Source organism: Athene noctua, chromosome 7, assembly GCF_965140245.1.
Source record: "Athene noctua chromosome 7, bAthNoc1.hap1.1, whole genome shotgun sequence".
NCBI lineage: Eukaryota > Metazoa > Chordata > Aves > Strigiformes > Strigidae > Athene > Athene noctua.
The window spans coordinates 31,101,786-31,122,702 of NC_134043.1; the positions used below are offsets into that span (position 1 = coordinate 31,101,786).

General features: G+C 40.7%; 1 protein-coding gene across 4 annotated transcripts in view; it reads left to right on the forward strand.

Moving 5' to 3' along the window:
- IKZF2 (IKAROS family zinc finger 2) overlaps window positions 1–17,051 on the forward strand; it is a 114,280-nt gene extending 97,229 nt beyond the window's left edge. For all 4 annotated transcript variants that reach the window (XM_074910343.1, XM_074910344.1, XM_074910346.1 and 1 more), the window contains 2 exons: window positions 6,387–6,530; window positions 12,246–17,051. In XM_074910343.1, coding sequence (XP_074766444.1) covers window positions 6,387–6,530; window positions 12,246–12,970 — 869 coding nt within the window. In that variant the 3' untranslated portion in view covers window positions 12,971–17,051. The remainder of the gene's footprint in view (window positions 1–6,386; window positions 6,531–12,245) is intronic.
- The last annotated feature ends 3,866 nt before the right edge of the window (window positions 17,052–20,917 follow it).

Sequence of the window (20,917 nt, forward strand, 5' to 3'; positions counted from 1 at the left end):
GTTAGATTGTAGGTAAATGAAAAGGTGAAAGAACATTTCCTCTTTTTCTTCCATTTTGTTTTTCATTATTGAGTGAAGTCATATGGCTTCATTAGAAATTAATTACATAAAAGTTCTGAAAGGTCATTTCTAAAAACCTAAAAATACAAGCTGAAATAAAATCTATTCGGTGTTTCTAATATGGGCTATTTTTTGTGAAAGAAATTACAAAAAAAATTTAGAGTACTTCTCCATGAACAATTTAATCCTATAAAGGCATTTAAATATATTTAATATGTATTGCCAAAATGTTCATACAGCTCTATTAAGTAATTACTATCTTTGTAGACACCCTGGAGACTAAAATCAACATTTTAAATGTAATGGATGACTTCAGTGTCTTTAAAGTTGGTGATTATCGCTTTAGACCTGACTTTACACTTGTAAAATCAGTGGAAAGACTGATCTCAGGGCTTTGCTATTTGCAGGTACCTGTTGTGTGCTTCTCTGCTAGATGGAGCACATAGCTGATAGTAGGATTTTAACCACTGACTCCATTCCCAACAAAATACACGCTCTTCACTCTATGAGGGTGTGCCTGTCTTATTAACCAGCTGGATGATGATTTCAGTCAGCCTTTCCCTAGAGAAATAACAGCAGGCTGATATAGTTATGACAGACAGGATGTTTCAGAGGTCATGTTGTGGAGGATATACCCAAATTCTACTCAACTTCTGGGTTTATTATTCAGTTGTTTATTAAAATTAGGTTTACTCTTGTTGGTAGTGTACTTCTGTGGAAATCTAAAGCTTTTTCTAAGCTGCTTAATGCTATGACAGGAAGAGTAAGTCCTTAACCTTGTCTACCCAAAGAGGCTGGAATGGTTGACCTTGCATTGATTTTTCTAGCAACTGAAGTTAAACCAGTGCAAACCCCATGTGGACAGTTCTTTTATTTACAGCCTGACTGACTTTGCTTGGGCTTAAAATAGAAATGTTCACACAACCACTTCACTTTTCTCAACAAAATTAGCTTAAAACAGCACTTTGAATTCAACTAGTGCCTCTTTCTCCTCTGGGCAAATATGTCTAAATCTCCCCTGGTGAATGTTTAAGGGGATGTTTGATCCACTGTCTTTGTTTAGCTGTTTCTGTCTTCATTTAGCTGGTTAGCGAGGGCATGGCAAGGACAGGCAGCAACAGGGAGCTCCAAATTCAGCTGGGATCAGTAATAAATCTCACCTTGCATCCCAGCGTCACTCCCACCTGTGAAGTTCATCATGGGAGTGTGAGGGTCATGAGCACCAACCTGTAGAGGTATGCAGCAAAGTCCTTTCTCCTGGGACTATAAAGACACCAGGGAAGAGTATACAAATGATTACTCAGCTTAAAGTTAGGTGTTAGTCTAACCCTGAAAAATGTATTTGTTCCCTTCTGTCCCATGTCACACATGGAAAAGATATTCCTGAGGATGAGTGTATGCTTTGGAGATTTTGATCACTGGTTTATTTTGCATCACACTGAGGTTAAGTTTTTCTGACTCTCTTTCCAAATACTTATTCAGTATTTTCTCCTTGCTGAGTGTTTTGAAGCCTCTGAATGCATTTTGGTGTGACTCCTGATCACAACTTCACCAGTATGCACAGAATAGGTAGAGGTGGGGATTTTCTTATCGCTACCAGCATCCTGCTATAAGGATGAAGGTAGCTGTGCTGGGTCTCCACCAATATGGCCAATACTTAATATCAGTCTGAATTATTTCTGCAGACATTAATTGTTCTGGAAAACTGGAGGCAGCCCCTAGAGAGTTTGGAATTTTTTCAAGCATTGTGCTCAAGTTCATCAGTTTTCATAGGCATGCTACAGACATCTACTTGGATGCTTACGCAGTGGCCTGATGAGGCCGTTAATTTCAATTATCTTTGTCTTGCAAATGGCTAGATCACCTGACTAGGGGTGATCGCAAGGGGAAGCGAGAGGAGGGGAAGAAGGGCTAGTTTCGGTGTGTGGGTAGGAATGTTCAAGTCTCTGGGTCCCTCTGCATCATCTTGCAGGGTGCCGGTTGCTTGCTGAGCTGCCCCTCCTTGTGGCTAGCTCCTGTTCCCGGCTCAGCACGATGGCTGCTGCAAGACAGCTCCTGTGACTTTGTTGTTGGCAATTTTTGGCTAAGCAGTGCTGGCCCTGGAGGTAGAAATTAGTCTGCCGTCTCCTAGTTAGCAGTGTGCTGGGGGTGGCAAAAGCGGCAGTCTCCAAATGCCAAGAATGTGACCTTGATGGGAAGAAACAGGGAGAAATGTTGAAGGCTAGCTATGGTTTACACCCAGTTATATGTTCTTCTCCATCTCCACAAAGCAAAAACGTCTAGGGACATTCCTAAATTGGGGTGCGGAAGGATACTCTTTTTAGAAGGAGAAAGAAGCCTAGCCCTAGGCTGTGCAAGGTTCAAAGGCCAGCTCCACATAAAACACACAATGGACTTGTGTCCTTCCCTCTCACATAGTTGCTTAAAACATTAAAATGCTGGTCCCACAGGAGACTTCACACCAGGGTACATGGGAATATTTCCTGTCATTTTTCTGCGCACACACACTTTTTTAAAATAGCAATATTGTGAGCTTAAGAAAGGAAATTGAGGTTGATGGAGTAATACTAATTTATACCAGCTGAGACTTAGCCCAGTGTCTGTCGTCTGCACACAAAAGTATTTATCAGCAAAATGCACACTGGGTGATTTTTTTACTTCTTTTTTTTTCTATTCTTTCCTCACTGAAACAGCATAAACTTTTCTAATAGTATGTGTGGTTTCTTACAAATTAAGAAGCAGAAAGGAAAAGATAGCCAGTTTGAGCACTGTGATTGAAAGACCAGTGTCTTCAGGAAAATAAAGGCTTTGTTCTAAAGATCATCTGTGTTTGTGTATTGAGAGTCTGGGCTTAGAAACAACATTTGGTGTTAACTGCAATTGAGGACATTAACAGTGTCAGAAGTGGTGAAGGTTTGCATGGGCAATCCAGGAGCACACCCTGATAGCTGGTTAAGAATATCCCTGAACAGAAGCGTACTAAAATGTGAGCTTTTAGAAGTAAAAAGCCTTTCTGAGCTGAGGCCATAGGTTCAGAGCCTAAAATGAGTTGCTGTATCAAAGCTAGTTATAACATGTCAGCTGTTCTTTGGTAGCTCCCACTACCAAGGGAATGAAGTACAATGAAATATAACGAAAAAGGAATTGCATTTACCGCAGAGTAAATGTGTACACATGAACTTCTACCACAGAGCAGCTGATTTGTGATAACTGTTTGTTGTGAGTGATCTGTTTGCTTTTCCTCTTTTTTTATTTTCTTTTTCCTCAAAAAGGAATTATGCAGGTTGGGCTAATTACCCTTTATTTGTGTATTTTTAAATTGAAATGAAAATTAGTGTATCTAGAATTGATAATGTGATCTTTAGCATAACTCCTTGGGTTTCTAAGAAGTGACATCTCACCTGTTTGGTCTGGTTTTGCGTGAAATTTAAATGGTTTCAGAAACAAGACTACTTCTCTCTCTCCCTTCTCCCAGGAAATCTGCATAACAAAACACATTCTGGTAACTTATTCCCATTGCAACACAAATATTGGCATGATTCAGTGATTCTGTTCCAGAAGAGCCATGCTCTGGATTATAGAGTTGAGTACTGAGGTGGGAAAAAGAGCTTGCAGCAGGAAAGATAGAAAAGAAAATGCTTTTATTGGGGATGATTTTACTTCTTTTAAAAGGAGTCCAAGCAGAATTTTTGCCTGACTTAGAGAGGAGCAGATGTCTTTTTTAGCACTATTCATTTTTCATGGAAGAAAGGTTTCAAATTCCGTCTAGGAAATTTTACACACATATGCCCAACAGTAGAATTATTTAATTATTACTTAATTGTTATAAGACATACAAATGTCACTGCATTTGGGGCTTATTGAGATGGCTATTAAAGTAATCAGGAGGTTTTCAACTGATTTTGTGGTTTAAGTACAGTCCTACAAAGCCAGCATACCTTTAGGAAGTCTTCCTAGGAGGGATTTAGAGCCCTCTGCACCTCCCTAGGTCCCCACCACCAGCCTCGTGTGTTCTGTACGCTAACAGCTGGAAATTCTTGAAGTGGCACTTGTGTGCAAACCAGGCCCATCGCAGTGAGGATGGCTGTCGCCTCTGAGCAGGGATCCAGGGTTTCACAGACTGTCTGTGTATACACTCGTTTTTGGTAAACCAAAAGGACAGTCAGATGTCAGTTCCCAGTGAAAATCAACAGACATAATCTTTGCTCTCTCCCAAAAATCTCCTCAGTAAATACTTGAGCAGAACTAGTAAAGACAGCTCGTGACCAACCACGGTATTTAAATAACCATAAAAATTTAGCCTTAGTTATTAAAGTATTCCAGACCTCTCAGTCTGCAGTGGGCATTAATTAGGTCACTTGAACACTGCATCCCATTTTGTTGCAACATTAGATTCATTTCATATTTATGCTTTTTCTTCCTCTCTTTCACTGATGCCAGCAGGACTGCCTTGTAAATGAGAAACCATTGTGTTTCTCAGGGGGAGCATCCTGTACAAATAAAAAAGCAGCAGAGTAAATCATTTTATAGCATATGGTAGGTTCTAAGCCTCAAAGTACTCAGCTTTCCATAGCAGCAGAGGCAGAAATGGAATCAAATGAATAAATTGCCATGTTTTCTTATTATGAATGTCTGAATTTAGAAGTTCACCTGAGCAGATACTCTTTTTTGTAATTGCCTGGTATTTGCTCTTCTTAACTAGAAAGATGGCAAAGACAAGGCTTTTATCACCCCATTTTTCATATATTATGTGCTGGCAAACAGCTGCATGTTTAAGAACAGGGGAGTGTTTACTCCATATTAGGATCCTAAAGGTAGTAAAGTTACCTGGGAGGAAAGTAGGCTGGTGGTGTTCATTTATGGCACATAATGGGAGAAGGTGTCTGTGACACGGAAGGCTGCTATACTGAGAGACCAGAGGAGGACTAGCAGAAGATAAGGGTTTCAGTCCTTCTCTGCTACCTCTGCAATACCACCTGTACTTCACTGGAAGATTTATCTAATACAGAGTATACAAAGGGTTGCTCGCTTTACACATTGTAGGAATTCTGTGCAGGATCATCCTAGTTTCTATTTCTCTGCCATCCATTCTCAAAAAATCTTTTACACTTTATCATCCCATTAGCACATGAACTAGTGGCTGATCCTTCTCAAGTCTCTCTTGCTACTGTCTGAAGATGATTGCAGGACAATTAAGCCATGTATTAAATTCATGGGAGCAGAGCTACACGTGGAGTCACACTTGACATATATTGCAGATGACTCAGACTCTCTGGGCCTGATCTGTAGCACTATGCCACTGATTCTTCTTGGTGTTTATAAGAGGGTGCTGGACAAAAACAGGGTGCTCTGTAGGCATTTAGTGAATCACTATGTCAGCAAGTGACATAAAACCCTGTGCAAGTCTGTCACTATCCTGGTCAGAAGCCTGTGCAATTCCAAACTTCTTTTGCTCTAGTGCCTTAGTCCTTAACCCAACAAGCAATGAAGAGTGAAATGAGTAAAGACAGAAGGGGTCACTGATTTCTTTTTATTGTCTCAGAGACAGTGTACAAGCATTCCCCTTACATATTTAGCGCAGGAATGCTTACTACTGATCCCAAAAAGTGGGAGGATAGACACAGAAGACTTCCATTCACAGGTTGTTAGGTCCGTGTTTGAAGGAATAAAATATTAATCAAAAAAATTATAGTTTCTGCGACTGATTCTGAAGGGAATTTCCATGCAGTGTTAATCCTGTAATTCCAGTACAGTGTTTGTTGATTTTACAATCTTGTGTATAGAGAGGAAACATGCTTTAACAAAAAGATCCTTCATTCAGGAAGCCTTTGTCTTGGGGAACACACAGCCAGGCCCAGGAAACACAGGTCATCAATGCCTTGTATGTTTTTTAGTCACTGAGATTAGCATGAAAAGAAAACAACATGCTGTATGATAAGCATGAAGTTAAGGGAGTACACAAAGAATGCTAACTAAAAAGTTACATTGACAACAGGTGAGAAGGGAGAATAAAAGAAAGTGTCATCTATGGATTGAGTTTTCAGAAGTATCTCCTTCTCACTGGGGATCTTGAGTATTCAGAAAAAAACAAGTCCTTTAATACATGCTTAAAGTTGGACTTCTGCTAAATAAGAGGCTCCTAAAGAGAGGCATTTTGTAAACATGGCTCTGCTTAAAGGCGATTGCTGTCTTGATGCCCAGTGTGGTTTTGCACCTTGCTTTATTTTGTGTTGCACTTGTTGCGCAATCAGCAGGGCTCAAATGATTTGTGTTGTCTGTGAAGTGTAGACCAGACTTGTCTGATACAATTTTTTGGTTTTATGTAGTACCTCCTATGGAAGATTGTAAGGAACAAGAGCCTGTGATGGACAACAATATTTCTCTGGTGCCTTTTGAGAGACCTGCTGTTATAGAGAAGCTGACAAGCAACATGGGAAAGCGTAAAAGCTCCACCCCACAGAAGTTTGTGGGTAAGCTTGAAATACGCCTTTTATTATTTTTAGTGCGTAGGTAGGTTACTTGTCATTTGTAATAGCCAAAAGAAAAAGGGAAAAGTAGCACACTCAGAACTTGGGTTTGATGGGGAGGGACAACAATGGAAATGGTTAAATCAAAGCGAGAAATCATGAAAATTATTTAATTAATTTTACCAACCCAGACAATTCAAAAGTGAGATCTGGGTTTTTTTTACTTTTCTCTGGCCTTTTTGAGATTTAGACTTGTCATCTTCCCTCTCCTTGCCCCAGCAAATAAAAACTAAGACTCATATAATTATCTGGCTCCATATGTGTGTGTGTTAAAAAAAATAAACACGAGTATCTCAAGACTTGTAACTTGCATTAAATTCTTGAGAGCTGGCAACAACTGGTCTGATAATACCAGCATGAGGAAGTAAAATCACATCACTTCTGTTGGAAGAAGTGCTTGCTCCAAGTGCAGCGTTCTGCACACAATGAACTTATTAATGTATGAATATAAAACAGAACTTGATTACTTTTGGTTACCAAACTTAGAATCCTGGGCCCAGAATTTATATTTTGCTTTGTGTCTTGACATCTTAAAATTGTTCAGCTTCTAACAGGAGACAGTATGGGTTTGAGCTGTAGCTTAAAGCTTCTTTTTACTGCTACTGAGGCAATGCTGAACTTAAGAGTGGAGTTGGGACAGAGAATTACTTGGGGTAAGTGTATGCTGCTAGACTCCAAAGTCATGTAATACATGTTTTCCACACAGTCCCTGGACGGACAGTCCTACAGAATTTAAGGATGTCACATACTCATTCTGCCTACACAGAGGACAATTAGGAGAGAGGATCAGAGGACTGTAAGCAATTAACACAGCCATTTAGGAAAGTCATTGCCCCTCAGCTAAATGCAGATTCAGATGGGTATGTTAAATCACCACTGAAGGGGTTTTTAAGCTAACCCACGTGGTTTTGAATAGTAGGGAGCTAGCAGCATGCAGCAGCTCACCTGGAGGGCACTGACACACTGACCTGGCTGCTCTCAGTCATCTGACCATTCCCAGATATCAGTGCTAAACTGTGGTTAGGTCAGGAACAATCCAGCCCACAGGATGAACACCGGGAGGCATCAGTATTTCCAACCTCGTTGTTATTAGTCCTTCTGAGACAAAAGCTTAGTTCTTAAATTGTTGTCTTTAAGAGTGGTCTGAAATGAATTGCTGTATAGCTGATAAGAACTTGGAGGATTTATACTCTGATTTAATTTACTGCTGTGACAACAGCTGGGGTTGAAGAGGGTGGATATGGGAGCACTGACAAGCCAAATAGAGCTTTATGAGATTGTAAACATGACCCCATCATAGCAGGTTTCCCTAGTGTCAGAAATATTACAGCCTCAGAAGAAAGAAGGGCAATTCAAACCTCTAGCTCTTTTTTCCCCCAGGTTGTCCACTGACTTGAACAGAATTCTGTTTGCAATACCTCTCAGAGGTTATCTGTGCAGGGGCTAGAGAGTTTATCCGAGAGGGCTGGAGACCTTGCTCCCTTCCCTTAAAATCTGGTGTACCCATGCCTGCTCTCAAAGCAGTATAGTTTACTGATTATAAGTGTACCTCGCAACTGAGGCAACCCACTTTTTGGATGGCATAAATTGAGTCAAATTTTGGAATCCATAGATTCTGGTCTTTTTAGACGAGGAAGGCTATTTTACTTGTCCACTCAAGTGGAATTGACCATATGTTGTTACTGTCTTCAAAAGCAAATTTACTGATTGGAAATCCTTGCCTGAGATACGCTGTAGCAGATTATTATTCTCTTCAGTAGGGCATGCTACTTTGTTGTTAGAGAAACTCCAGCTGTTGTTTCTTCTATAGGTGTAACAGATCATTTTGGTATTCCATTTTCCTGGGGCTAGGAATTCAGGGTTTCATGTGACGTGCAGCTTTTTATCCAGATCCAGCTGCAGGGAAAAAGCATCCTCTTTCATATTTACGGTATCTTTTATTTCTGCCTTTTCTGATCTTTCATGGCATCACAGTGTTTGAATTGAAAAACAGCAGTCTCTGCTTTGCCACTTTTCATTTTTTGCCATGATGTTACTTTTCTTCCCATTTTCTCCCCAATGAAATATTGCTCAACTCTATCAGGAAGAACTTGTAATGGTTCTCTTGCTTGCAGGAAATTTTCCTGTGCATACTGCAAGTGTGGCACCTGTCCAAAACAACTTAATGGTGTTTATGAGAAGGTCATGTAAGCATAAGCTAAAACCTTTGCATGCTATATCTATCAATGCTTTACTGCTCTTCTGATCAGCAATCTCCAAGGGACCTTGGTTATGGACCACAGTCTCTACTCTGGCTGAAAGTTCAGGAGGAAAAGAAGCAGAATACAGCAAATAGAGTTAATTTCTGAGTGAGAGACTTGGTTATATATCTGCTATCTGTACTAGTCTTACCAAACCTGTTGAAACAGTGGAGGCAGAAAGTGTAATTTCTGATGCACAGGAGTCCGAGTAGTTCTTTTTGCCTCTCCTTCAATGAAGGGAGAAGCAGACAGTAGTGAAATTGAAAGCAACCGTCTTCAAGCTGATCACATGAAGCAGATTCATGTATTTTTCAGTTTGAATGTGGTGCTTACTCTCACAGCGTGTCACTGGCGTTAAGAACTGACAGGATACAAAAGAAGACTTTTGTGTGGCTTACGATAAGACCACAGTTGTTATAGTAAGAATTAAAAATACACAGGCATCTCAGGTAAAGATCAACTGGCTTCAGAATTAGTCAACTTGTAGTTAATGGGGTTAAGGAAGATATTTACCCAGTGGTAGATTCTGTAGCTGCTTTCTCCAAGATTCCTTGCAGCTTTCTCCTAAGTGTCTGGCATTGCAGTTGCTTTAGATACTTGGTAAGATGAACTACAGGTATCACAGGACAACTGTGTCTGTGTGCTTTGATCTAGCTTCAAATACCTGTTTTGAGGGTGTTTTTGAATGTCATTCGATAAGACGACCACAGTGAAGAATGTTTCTTCTTCTACTTCAATAATGTATGGCAAGAATAAGTAGAATTTGAGCATTATTTTGCATGAAAATTCAAAATTATGAATCTGATTAGTTTTAAGTACAGATTTAGCTAAAGAGGAATTAAAATTGAGAACCACGTCAGACTGGTTTGTTAATGTTTCTTCTGAGTTCTGTGGTTTATGCCCTCTCCTCCCCGTGTTATCATTTATTTTACTTTTTTATGTCATGCTTCATTTCTAAGGCTCTGACATCTTTGGAACCGGTTCATAATTAAAAGAATGAATAATTCAGGTTACTGGCAATTTACAGTTTTCTCTACTCTGCTGTCTGTGGTGGAGTAACTAAGTGTGGAAGATAAAAGGAATCAAAATAAGGTTTGCATCATTCATTCAAGTAGTCCGTAAAGGATAGGTATTATTTCTTGATCTATATAGCCTACAGTGGACTGACAGCGAGTTTGATGACTGGATCAGACTCTTACTAGATCCAGTTCTTTATTCAAACACAGGAACAATACAGGCCAGAGCAGGTGACAGAGGCCAGTGGCCTTTTCCATTTTCATTTCTTTCTTTCCACCGTGTCAAAGACATCATGTGTCTCTTGGAGCTGTCCTCCAGTCCCACTTTAGCCCCACCTGGGAAGAAGCTGCTCAATTTCAAGTGAGGCAGGAGCCACCTCCCATTAAAGAGTTGTCCATCCTATCAGCAGCAGGACAGCCATCACAAACAGTGAGACTGCCAGCCCTTGGCAGAAACACTGAAAAGAGGATATTTTATGGCAAGAATCATCCTTAGGTCACCTTAGATTAGAGAGGCCATTGCTGTAGCACCATTTACTACTTTGTTCCCTATTTTTCTCCAGATGTCTAATGTGTATCAAAGGAATAGTTTTTTACATTATGCTCCTTTCGGTAAGCTGTAACACAGCCAGCTGTAGGGAAAGGTAGTGAGGTACATGAACGTGGTGTCTAATCAGAAGCATGTGAGCAGTACTGCTGAAGAGAGTAGGAATATTCACATGATTTGCTTTAGACTTGCATTTAATTACCTTGCTAATCAGGGCTATGTTCCCAACCAAGAGTGATGCATCATCTCCAAGGATAACCTGATTGTTCCATGGGTAATGTAAATTCATTTCTCTTTATGCATCACTTTAAGATAAGCCACACTAAGTGGAATGAATTGTTACAGTCAAAAATAAAATGCTGAGTGATAGCTATGTTGAAATGTACTAATGCTATTTGGAAGAGATTTGGGATTACAGTTCTGTTTCTTTCTTATGGTGGTTTATACACATTTTGTTCCAAGCAGTTTTGGCAAAAGGTGATAGAATATTCTTGAGTTCTTTAATTCTTGGATAGCCAAACCAGTTGTATGTAGTGACTCCTTGAATTTATTAGCTTACACTATTGAAGAAAAGTCTGGGTTTATGTACCCAGAGAGTAAAAAGTAACAAAGACACTGAAGACCAACCAAAATTATTTATCAAGACTTTCTAAAATCAGCTTAAAAATTATCTGTCAACAACTACCTGATACTTGTGTGTGAGCATGTATGTCTTGTATCTTATACATAGTTACACATACAACCTTTTCTATTTAAAAAGAAGAGTTGCTATATGAACTTCCCTTGTACTGATACTGTAAAGCCATCACTGGAAAAGCAGTGTTGCTGAGCTGAGCCCTGATGTAAGTAGTGGTAAATTTGTTAACTTCAAAGGAGAGCCGTGATACGTAACGTAACCTGTGACTAGCATAATCTACCAGCATGTGGTTCTGATTTTGCATATTTATAGTGCCACTGATTTAAAAAGGTTACAAGGATGTGTAATTGGATTCACATATTGATGAATGAGCCAGCTTCATCATCACTATGTATTTATTTATCCTCTGTCAATGAAAGTTGGTTTTGCCTTTTACCAACTGAAACTAAGCTTTACATGTGGTTTCTCTATTTTGTTTTCTTGCATAAATAGACACTGAAGGGTGGGCATCTTTTTTCTTCAGCCCAAAACATTGGGATGGGAATTTTTTTTTTGGAGGGGAAGAACTACAAAGATACTTTAGCCTGAATGTGAGATGGCAGGTCAGCCCCCCGTGTTCCCGTTACCTCCTCCGTTCTGTGGCTGCATACAGTCATTTCATATTTTTTTCTTCTGGTTGAAGGATTTACATACCTGGATCTAAAGGTGCCACCGTACCAGCCCTCTGTACCGTCATTTAGGTTTCTCACTACGCAGCCTTGTTGTAAGGTACATATGAGACACCTCAGAGTATGGGGGACATGTGGTACTGCCTCCTTTAATTTTGGGAGAGTCTGTCTAATGGTATAAACCATTGGAGCCTCATTGACCGCAGTGGTTCAATCCCATTTTCTACCAGTTACCATGAGTTTCCTAACTTGAAGCACGGACACAGTCAGGCCCAGTGGAAGGTTTGGAATCAGTCTGGAGGTCACTGCAGCCACATGTTTCACCTGGAATTAAAAAAAAAAAAAAAAAGGCTGTTGGTGAGGTTGCTGTTCTACCCATCTCAGGACAGAAACTTTATAGGTCAGTAAACAAGTAGAAGGAAGCTAACTTTGGACTCTGGAATGAATTTCATCCCAAGTCAGGCGTTTTCTGTCCCTCCCTACCCCTTTTACAGTGAAACCTTGGAGTGATTACATTAATTTTTCTCACTGATTTGCTCTTGTCCCTTAGGTGAAAAGCTCATGAGATTTGGCTATCCAGATATTCCCTTTGATATGAACCTAACCTATGAGAAGGAGGCCGAGCTGATGCAGTCTCACATGATGGACCAAGCCATCAACAATGCAATCACCTACCTTGGAGCTGAGGCGCTTCACCCCCTGATGCAGCACACACCAAGCACAATTGCAGAGGTGTCCCCGGTCATCAGCTCAGCTTACGCTCAGGTCTATCATCCTAACAGGATAGAAAGGCCCATTAGCAGGGAAACAGCTGACAGTCACGAGAACAACATGGATGGCCCGATCTCCCTCATCAGACCAAAGAGTCGAACCCAGGATAGAGAGGGCTCCCCCAGCAATAGCTGCCTGGATTCTACTGACTCAGAGAGCAGCCACGAAGACCGCCAGTCCTACCAAGGAAACTCTGCCTTAAATCCCAAGAGAAAGCCAAGCCCGGCTTACATGAAGGAGGACGCCAAGGCTTTGGATGCCACAAAAGCTTCTAAGGGCTCTTTAAAGGATATCTACAAGGTCATCAACGGAGAAGGAGAGCAGATTAGGGCTTTCAAGTGCGAGCACTGTCGCGTCCTTTTCCTGGACCATGTCATGTACACCATCCACATGGGCTGCCACGGCTACCGGGACCCGCTAGAGTGCAACATCTGTGGCTACCGAAGCCAGGACCGCTATGAGTTCTCGTCGCACATAGTCCGAGGGGAGCACACATTCCACTAGGCCTTCTCATCCAAAGGGGACTCGTATGAAGTAGAAGAACTGCACATGAAGAAATACTGCACTTACAATCCCACTTTTCCTCAGACATTGAGACGCCTATTTTGTTGTTGTTGCTGTTGTTGTTGTTGCTGTTGTTTAATTATTATTATTAACCTTATTTTTTGTGGACCCAACCTCATTTGCTCTGCCCAGCTTAAGAATGGAAAGAAGGAAGGGAAGGGATAAAAGAGGGGATTGTTGTTGCTGTCACTTTTTGGTGAGTGACCCGCCTCGCTTCCTGTGGGAATTGAAAGGCAGTCTGTTTCTGTCTCATCAGCTGTACATCATGTCCTGTTTTGGGATATTGCTCAACCCTGCTAGGTGCTTTAATGTCCCATCAAGATGCCACTTATGTACAATTTCAGATGAATAGGGAGAAACATTTTGGAGGAGAGCCTTTGTCAAACGTGTAGATACGGTGTGGGTTTTCAGTGGCGGGGGAGGGGGGGGGAACTTCATTCTGCAGAATGAACAATTATTTTTAAAGCAAAACTGTTAGGGATTTAGGAGCACGAATCAAAGTCAATATTACTTTTTAGGGTGAGCTGTTTTCCTGGGTTCAGTGTGTATTGCCCCTCTAGAATGTTAAAAAAAAAACAAAACGAAAAAAAGAAATGTATGTCTTAACACTGTACCACATTACAGCAGTTTAGTTTCATAAGTCTGAGGGCCTTCTGCGGTAAGTCTGAGGCTTTGTATTTTTATTTTCCCTAACTTATGAAGCACCTTTTTTAGAATTGTTGATTTGCTGTTACTCCATGCCTATGTGTTGACTCATTGGCTTCTTAGAGACCCTTGGGAGCCTTTCTTATGTAGTTGCACCCTATGTTTTAAGAAACAGCATTTAGAAATAACATTTAAACTTGCTTCTGGGATGGTAAGTGGCCTAGGAGTGGGTGAGAGAGTCTGTAGTTTACTCAAGAGGTTCTGCTGCTCTTCTGAAATAATTTTGTTTTAAAATTATGGATTTTAAAATTACAAAAGTACTAGTAGCAAAGTGTTCTTTAAATATAGGTATATATATATATATAATTATATAAATACTTTCTCCTTCTATTATCACAGTGTTAACCTCTTGGCAACAGCCTAAACTAAGACTTGCTGTTGGGAAAATGCTAGGAGCCAGATCCTTGGCCATCATTAATCCTCTTAGCTCCATTGAATTTAATGGAACTACTCCAACTACTTCAGCTACATCAGGATACGAGCCTTGACCGTTTTTTTTCCTGTTGACATCTTATTTGCTAATTTGCTGAACCAGTGATTTCCTTTTGTTTTTAAGTCATCAATTCTGCTTTAATTTAGAGGTGGAAGTGTTTGCAGGTTTTGCTGGATAGCCCTTGCTCTTAGAGAGCACAGAAGCCCTGCAAATGAACAGATCGCATATGACCTTCCTTCCTTCTCCAGAAAGTGATACAAGGAGGTGCAGGTGCTGTGCTTTGATTTGGATTTGCAGATTTCATTTTTATTCCTGATTTATTAATTTCACTGTAGGGAAAACAAATGGAGAAACAAACTCCAGAGCAAGTCCTTGAACTACAGACTGGACAAGAAAAAAAAAACAAAAACTCCAATCTGTTTTGTTTCCTTTCTTTCTCTCCCAATAAATAACAAAGCCAGCAACCACCCAGCAAGTTGCAGGTTGCATCAGTAAAAACTGGGCTTAAACCTACATGACAGATTGCCATTGAAACCCAACTGTTTGTACCAATCACAATTGAAATGTTGTTGTTTGGCAACAAGAGCGCAGCTTGAGAATGGAAAGATCTGCATGGGTTTAACCCCCTCTGTGCACACGGTCTCCATGCGCTTGGTGAGACCTTTTCCAAAGTATAAAGTTACTAAAGTATAAAAGAGAGAGCAAGATCAGGCCATAATGAATTCCCATCTGCTCACTTCAATCTGCGTACTTGATGCATATGCCAGTTTGCTGTTCGTTTTGAGGGTACTGGTTTTTTTCTTCTTCTCTTCCTAGACCTGGAGCATTTGAAAGTAAGGAGCTGAGTGGTATTGATTGAAATCTTTTTATGGTGACATTCTTGGCAGCTAGAACCTGTGTTTAGAAAGGATACACTAGATCATGGCCAGATTACCTGATGACTGCTTCCCAGCACTGAAATGCTATTAAGTAGGAGCTGGTAAAGTCTTGCAGTAGCCTATTAATTATAATACAATATGGAGAGAAATGTCATCTTGTGTAATGTGAGACCTATCAAGGCTGGGAATATGCAGGCTTTGGAGAGACAGATTTAAAGACCTATTCCCAACATTGTTCTTAATGTCGTTGGGTTCCTCCCCCTCCTTCTTTCTTCATCCTAATGTAGAGGAAAATCAGGCAAATGAACTGCTGCCATCCTCCAGACCATTCTCATTTTCTCATGTTTGGTGCAGTCAAAGGACTCTGTACAGGAATAAAACAAAGAGATGCTGGAGGGCATCACTTTTAGTCCATATGGCTGATTCTCTGCAGCTATGAAGGTTGGCTTAGGAGGCGGCCAGCCATGTTCTGCATCAGGATGTGCTTGGAAATTCAGAAAAGGGGGGTTGCTTTTACAGCATGCCACCGAAAAAAAAAGTGGTTGTGATTTCTGCTGAGGCAGGAAAGGTCTTTCAAGAACAACCTGCAAAGGGAGAAGTGCTGGGCCCAAAGGTCAGTAGGCTGCGTGGGCCTCCGGAGAGACACGTGCCTGAAGCTGAGAAAAGGGTTGCTGGCAATTCCTTTTCAGTCTCTGGGGGACAACACTCCGTTCTCCCCTCTGTGGTCAGTGGAAAGAACATGGGCTGTAGTTTCTTGGAATACTTAGCACTAAAGAAAAAGTGTTAAAAAATTCTGCCTGCGTTTGGGAAAGCACCATAATATGGGGAAGGCAGAGAATCTCTTGTGTATCCACAAGTGAGTTGGCTGCAATTATAACTGCAGTTCATTAGCGTGCACTTTCATTCGTTGGCGATTCATTGATACCTCCTGTAGCGTATACTCTGTAGATGCTTAAAAGATCAGATGAGGAGACTCCGCGGTTTTATAGCTGGCTTCGGTTAAGCCCAACTTCTTGTTCCAGTGGTAGCATGCGAGATCTGAATGTGAGCACTACCGTGTCCTGGTATCATGGGCATAGAAAACTGGGGAGACAGTGGGGAGACACCCTGGTTTAGTTTTCTTCCAAAACGTGCATTTTTTGGAGAGCAAGAAGCTGAGGAGTTGCATTATTTTTTATTATCCATGTCCTTTTCTGAACATTCTCTGAAGTTTTTCATCCTAGGGAAAGGAGAAAGATTAAATTCTTGTTCAAATTTTGAACAAGTTTTGGACTATCATTTATGTTACCATTCACTTTCTACTGAAAATTATTGGAGGGTTTTAGATAAAGCAATTTGCCCCTACATGGAAGTATGCGCAATATGGGGCTTCAGAAATTTTTTTTTTGCTTGCTTGTTCTCTGCAGACTTCTAAGAAAAGCTCTTGAGTTTTGTCAAGTTCATTAGTCATTCACAGTGTACTAGGAATTTCAGTAGATAATCCTTGGCCTGCAGATCCATTTGTTCTAAGTATTTAGTGCTGGAAATCAAACCTGGCTGATTTTTATTGGACTCTTGAAATTCTTGGAATCGGGTTTCCAGTTAAAAACATGCATTTGCAAATTTAGAATTGGCTTCCTGTGAGCATTCCCCATTTTCATGAAAAAAAAGCACCATTTCTGCACACATCCCTGCCAGTAAACCCTTTCACCTCTTTTTACATCAAAAATCACAAAAATCTGACTCAATTTAGAGTATTACAAGCCTATTAATTGAAATAGAAGTGTGACTCCTTATTCTGCTCTTGGTATGATCCATATTCTTGGAGCAAAGGGCATTATCTTTATATCTGCTGTTATGGCCAATTAATTTTACAGCCACCTATCTTTGCAATCAGTTAGGAGTGCACATCAAAATATATAGCATTTTTCAGTAAAGCCAGCTCTTTACTCAGTAACTTACAGGATTAAAACAATTTTATCCTCCTTAAAAAGTGCTTCCATCTGTGATACGACGTGAAAGGTGTCTAGGCATTAACCTCTATTGGTCTGTATTACAGAGAAAGAATCTAAATTTGTTAGTTGGCCTGATTTCTTTAATGGTGGTGGTTTCTACAGTGTAAGGACAGAGCTCACAAAATAGCCATGTGGAACTAAAATATATTTAGTAAAAGGTGAAGAAATTCTCAATTTTAGGAGTTTCCAAATTTCTTTCTGTTTACAAGGGTATTCCTAAATTGGGGCTGTCAGGCAGAAGAGGAGGCCAGGAATTAAACCAAACGTTTCAAAACTGGCCTTTAATAGGACATTATTATTGTTGTCTAGGTCCAGAGCCAGCTTCTTCATATTTGAAAGAAGCCAGTCAACAGACACTTCTTCTTCCAGAAAGAAACTTTGGTGATAATTTAGGGAAAGGTGCTTATTTCAGCCAAGGACAAGAGCCACAGTAAGACAGTTCCTTTGCTACATAATACTCCTTTCCTTAACTCTTAGCTGTGCATTATTAATGTAGTGAGGAGGGAGAAGGGAGACTGCACTGATACCAGAGTCACCTAAACTCAGTGTGGGATTTTAGGAAAAGCGTGATGAAATTGGCTCTGACTTTAGAAATTTGCATCTTAGCTTTGCTTAGTATCATTTGAAAACAAAAACGGATGGTAGTAGTGGCCTGTGGTCTAAAGCAGCTGGAGATTTGAGAAAGTATATTTATATATATATGGTATCATATAATTAGATATATGCTTTATTGTATATGTGCCTTTTTCAAATGCATTTTGGAAGTTTGTGATGTCGTTCATGATATCCTAGCATACCCTTTCAGAATGCACAACAAAAACCAACCCAAAGTGAACATCCCTTCTCCTATGGTGTAGTGAGGCAGATCCCTCTCCCCTTCTGCACCCTCCTCGGCAGCTTGATGGGGAGAGAAGACCATTGTTGTCCTTTGCTGTGAGATTTCCTGGAGTCAGCTGGCTTTTAGGAGTGGGAAAGGCTGAAAATTACCCTAGCAAAGTGCATTCCAGCTGTCTAGCCAGAGCTGGTCTCAGAGCTGGTCCCAGCCAACACAGCGTCCCCAGAGCGGCACCAAGACTCGCTGCAGAAGCCCCCAGCTGCATGGTGCTCTACGGCGTGCCAGGGCAGCCATCTCCTGTTTCTCCCTCTCCAGAGCTTTAACTAAAGCATGCTCGACAGTGGACTTTGCTGTGCTTTTAAGTTCCCTCTTAGGAACAGGAGCAGACTTTAAAGTATCTGCCACTTGATTCAACCTGGAAAAAGAAATCCAGCAAGAACAAAAGTTCTTTGGAAATGGTTTGCAAGTTTGACCGTTGTACTGCTGCCACCCTAATAATTAATGTAGAGATGAGAGAAGCCCATCTGTAGAAGAAGTTATGGGGATTTATTAGCTGGAACACTTTGGTGAAAAGCACAGTGTTTGTTTCGGTACTTTCCTGGCTGGCTGGTGACCTAGTTTCAGATCTAGTTATTTACCTTGCCCGGACGGGTGCAGCACCTAAGCATGCCGGCACAGACGTGGAGTGAAGCCTGTGGGCAGGGGGAGGTGACCACACCAACATGCTTTTGTTCAGACTCTGAGCCCAGGGGCAGCCCGGTGCCAGCTCCTTGGCACCTCTCCGCTTGCATCTGGGCCCACGGCAGTCACAGAGAGTATGTGGGAGGAGGAATTAGGTAGAAAAGAGACAGAATTTGCTTCATAGTAAATATATTCCCTTTTATCCCATTAAGAGTTGTCCTGAAGTGTGGGCCAAGGAGAACATCACCAGTTTCTAATTTAGCCTCCTAAGCGCCTGATTTCTGTCCTTCTCCTCCACTGAGGCTCTGAAGTGAATAGAGGGCAGTCAGGAGGAGGTGGTGTGCTGACATTTTGTCATGCTGCATGCTTAACAGGCCAAGATAACAATAAAACTTCTATCTGTTTAAGTCACGTAGCTTTTCAGTTGATCATGCAAACAAGCATTCCTGGTTCCTGTTCACTTCCAGCCTTCAGAAAGGTGGTTATCAGTATGCTCGTGTGGATCCTCGTTTGGGAGGATAACTGCCCATGCTCTCTGCTTCTGTAAAAACTTTTTCTTCACTTAAAAATCATGGGACCTAATTAATCCATGGACAGAAATTACCATTTCAACAATGACATTGCTGTAGGAAAACCTAGTATTATTTAGAGTTGCAAAAAAAATACTGCTACGTGTTTGCTAGCAGTATGTGAAGTATTTTAATAGAATGAATGATGACGAAGTTAATCAGATCATGTCTTAAGAGAGGCTCCTATGATGTGTACTCTGTTGGGAGAAAGGGAGCAGCTTGACCCAAAGCTTGGGCTGATGCTTCCTTCCTGCAGCAGGTATTGGTTTAGGTGACTGCACTGCAGCCCAAGAAAACATTTGAGCACACGATTAGCCTACTGCCATCCCTTCGATTAGATCTGGAAGTGCACAGGAGCTCTGCAGTTAACAGTGTGCTTAATAATTACCATTATTTGTGAGATCAGGGCCTTACTTGCTAATTGGTGCAGCGCAGCAGCTCTGGTTAGGTCTCGGTCATCAGCACTGAGTGGCAGGGCTCTGCGGTGAAGACACATTCACTTACATTTGTGTAGTAGCCTTAATCCCTCGCACTCAGCGGTACGTGAATACCGGTAGCCTCTAGTCTGTATTATCAATCACGGATAAAATACAGACACCTCCCGCAAGGCATGGTGGAGAGCATGACTCCGTTATTGGCACAACGAGGCCAGTTTGCAGTAAATTGGGCCATTTAGTTTTACCTCAAGTGACATCGAATAAGAAAAGCTTCTTGAAGGGTAGAGGTCACTGAATCCCCTACTATGCACTTACTGGGATTTGACATTGCTTACTGGAAATGGATGTTCATTCCTGAACACACTGTAACAAGGGAAGGACTTTTTGGTTATTTTTGTAATCGTTCAGATTCTGAAACTGTGATCAATTATTTGACGAATTGTCAAGTGTCCTCAGAGCTTGAACATGTTCACTTCCTCTGCCATGTAGCAGTCTCCTCTGGCTTTCAGTGGTTTTCTCCTTCTCTCTCCCCCTTTTCCTTCTCTGAGCTTTAAGTCTGGGCCTGCTCTTATCTCCTGTAGCTTTGGGCTGTCTAGGGGTTCTGGGGTTTGTTTTTTTGGGTTTTTTTGTTGGGTTTTTTTTGTTCATTGGCTGTACAGTCTGTTTACATATTTTTGTACTCAAGTGTAGTTTTATATTAAAAACAGGAAAAAGAAAAAAAGATAGTTGATTTGAGGAAAAAAAATAAGGTACGTACTCTTTGTAACACTTTAAAGATCTAGGGTACCTTTCAAGATGACTCCACAGTGATGTAATTATAATACTGTATATTTGCCTTCCTTTTTAGTTGGTTTTAATTTTTGGTTGTATTTTTTTTCCTAAAATGTATATCTTTCTATGAGAAACTGGAAACTTTTAATGCAAATGTTTAGAAAGATTTAAAATTGTAAAGTAAAAAAGTCATATAATTTTTTTTCCTGTTGGAAGAAAATGCTTTAAAAAAAGTTTTACTACTGTTGTATTCCAGGGTGGGGGTTACCAACCCCAAATTTGCTTCTTATGCTTCATTCTTCGATCCTGCTTTCTAAACGTGCTCATTGCAGAAACGGATTATTTGCTTATATCGGTTTAAAAAAAAATCACCAACAAAACCACCTTTTTTTGGTTATTTTTCTGTTCAAGTGCAATACTTCCCCTGACGTCTTATTAATGTACAGTGTTTTTTTCTTTCCTCAGTCCACACAAATCAGTGAAACAAAATGCTCTGTCTTAAATACGTTCAAAGATAAGGTTCAACTAACTATGTGAATTGTGACTGACAAAAAGTGAGAAACTATAAGTTAAGGCGAAAGCCG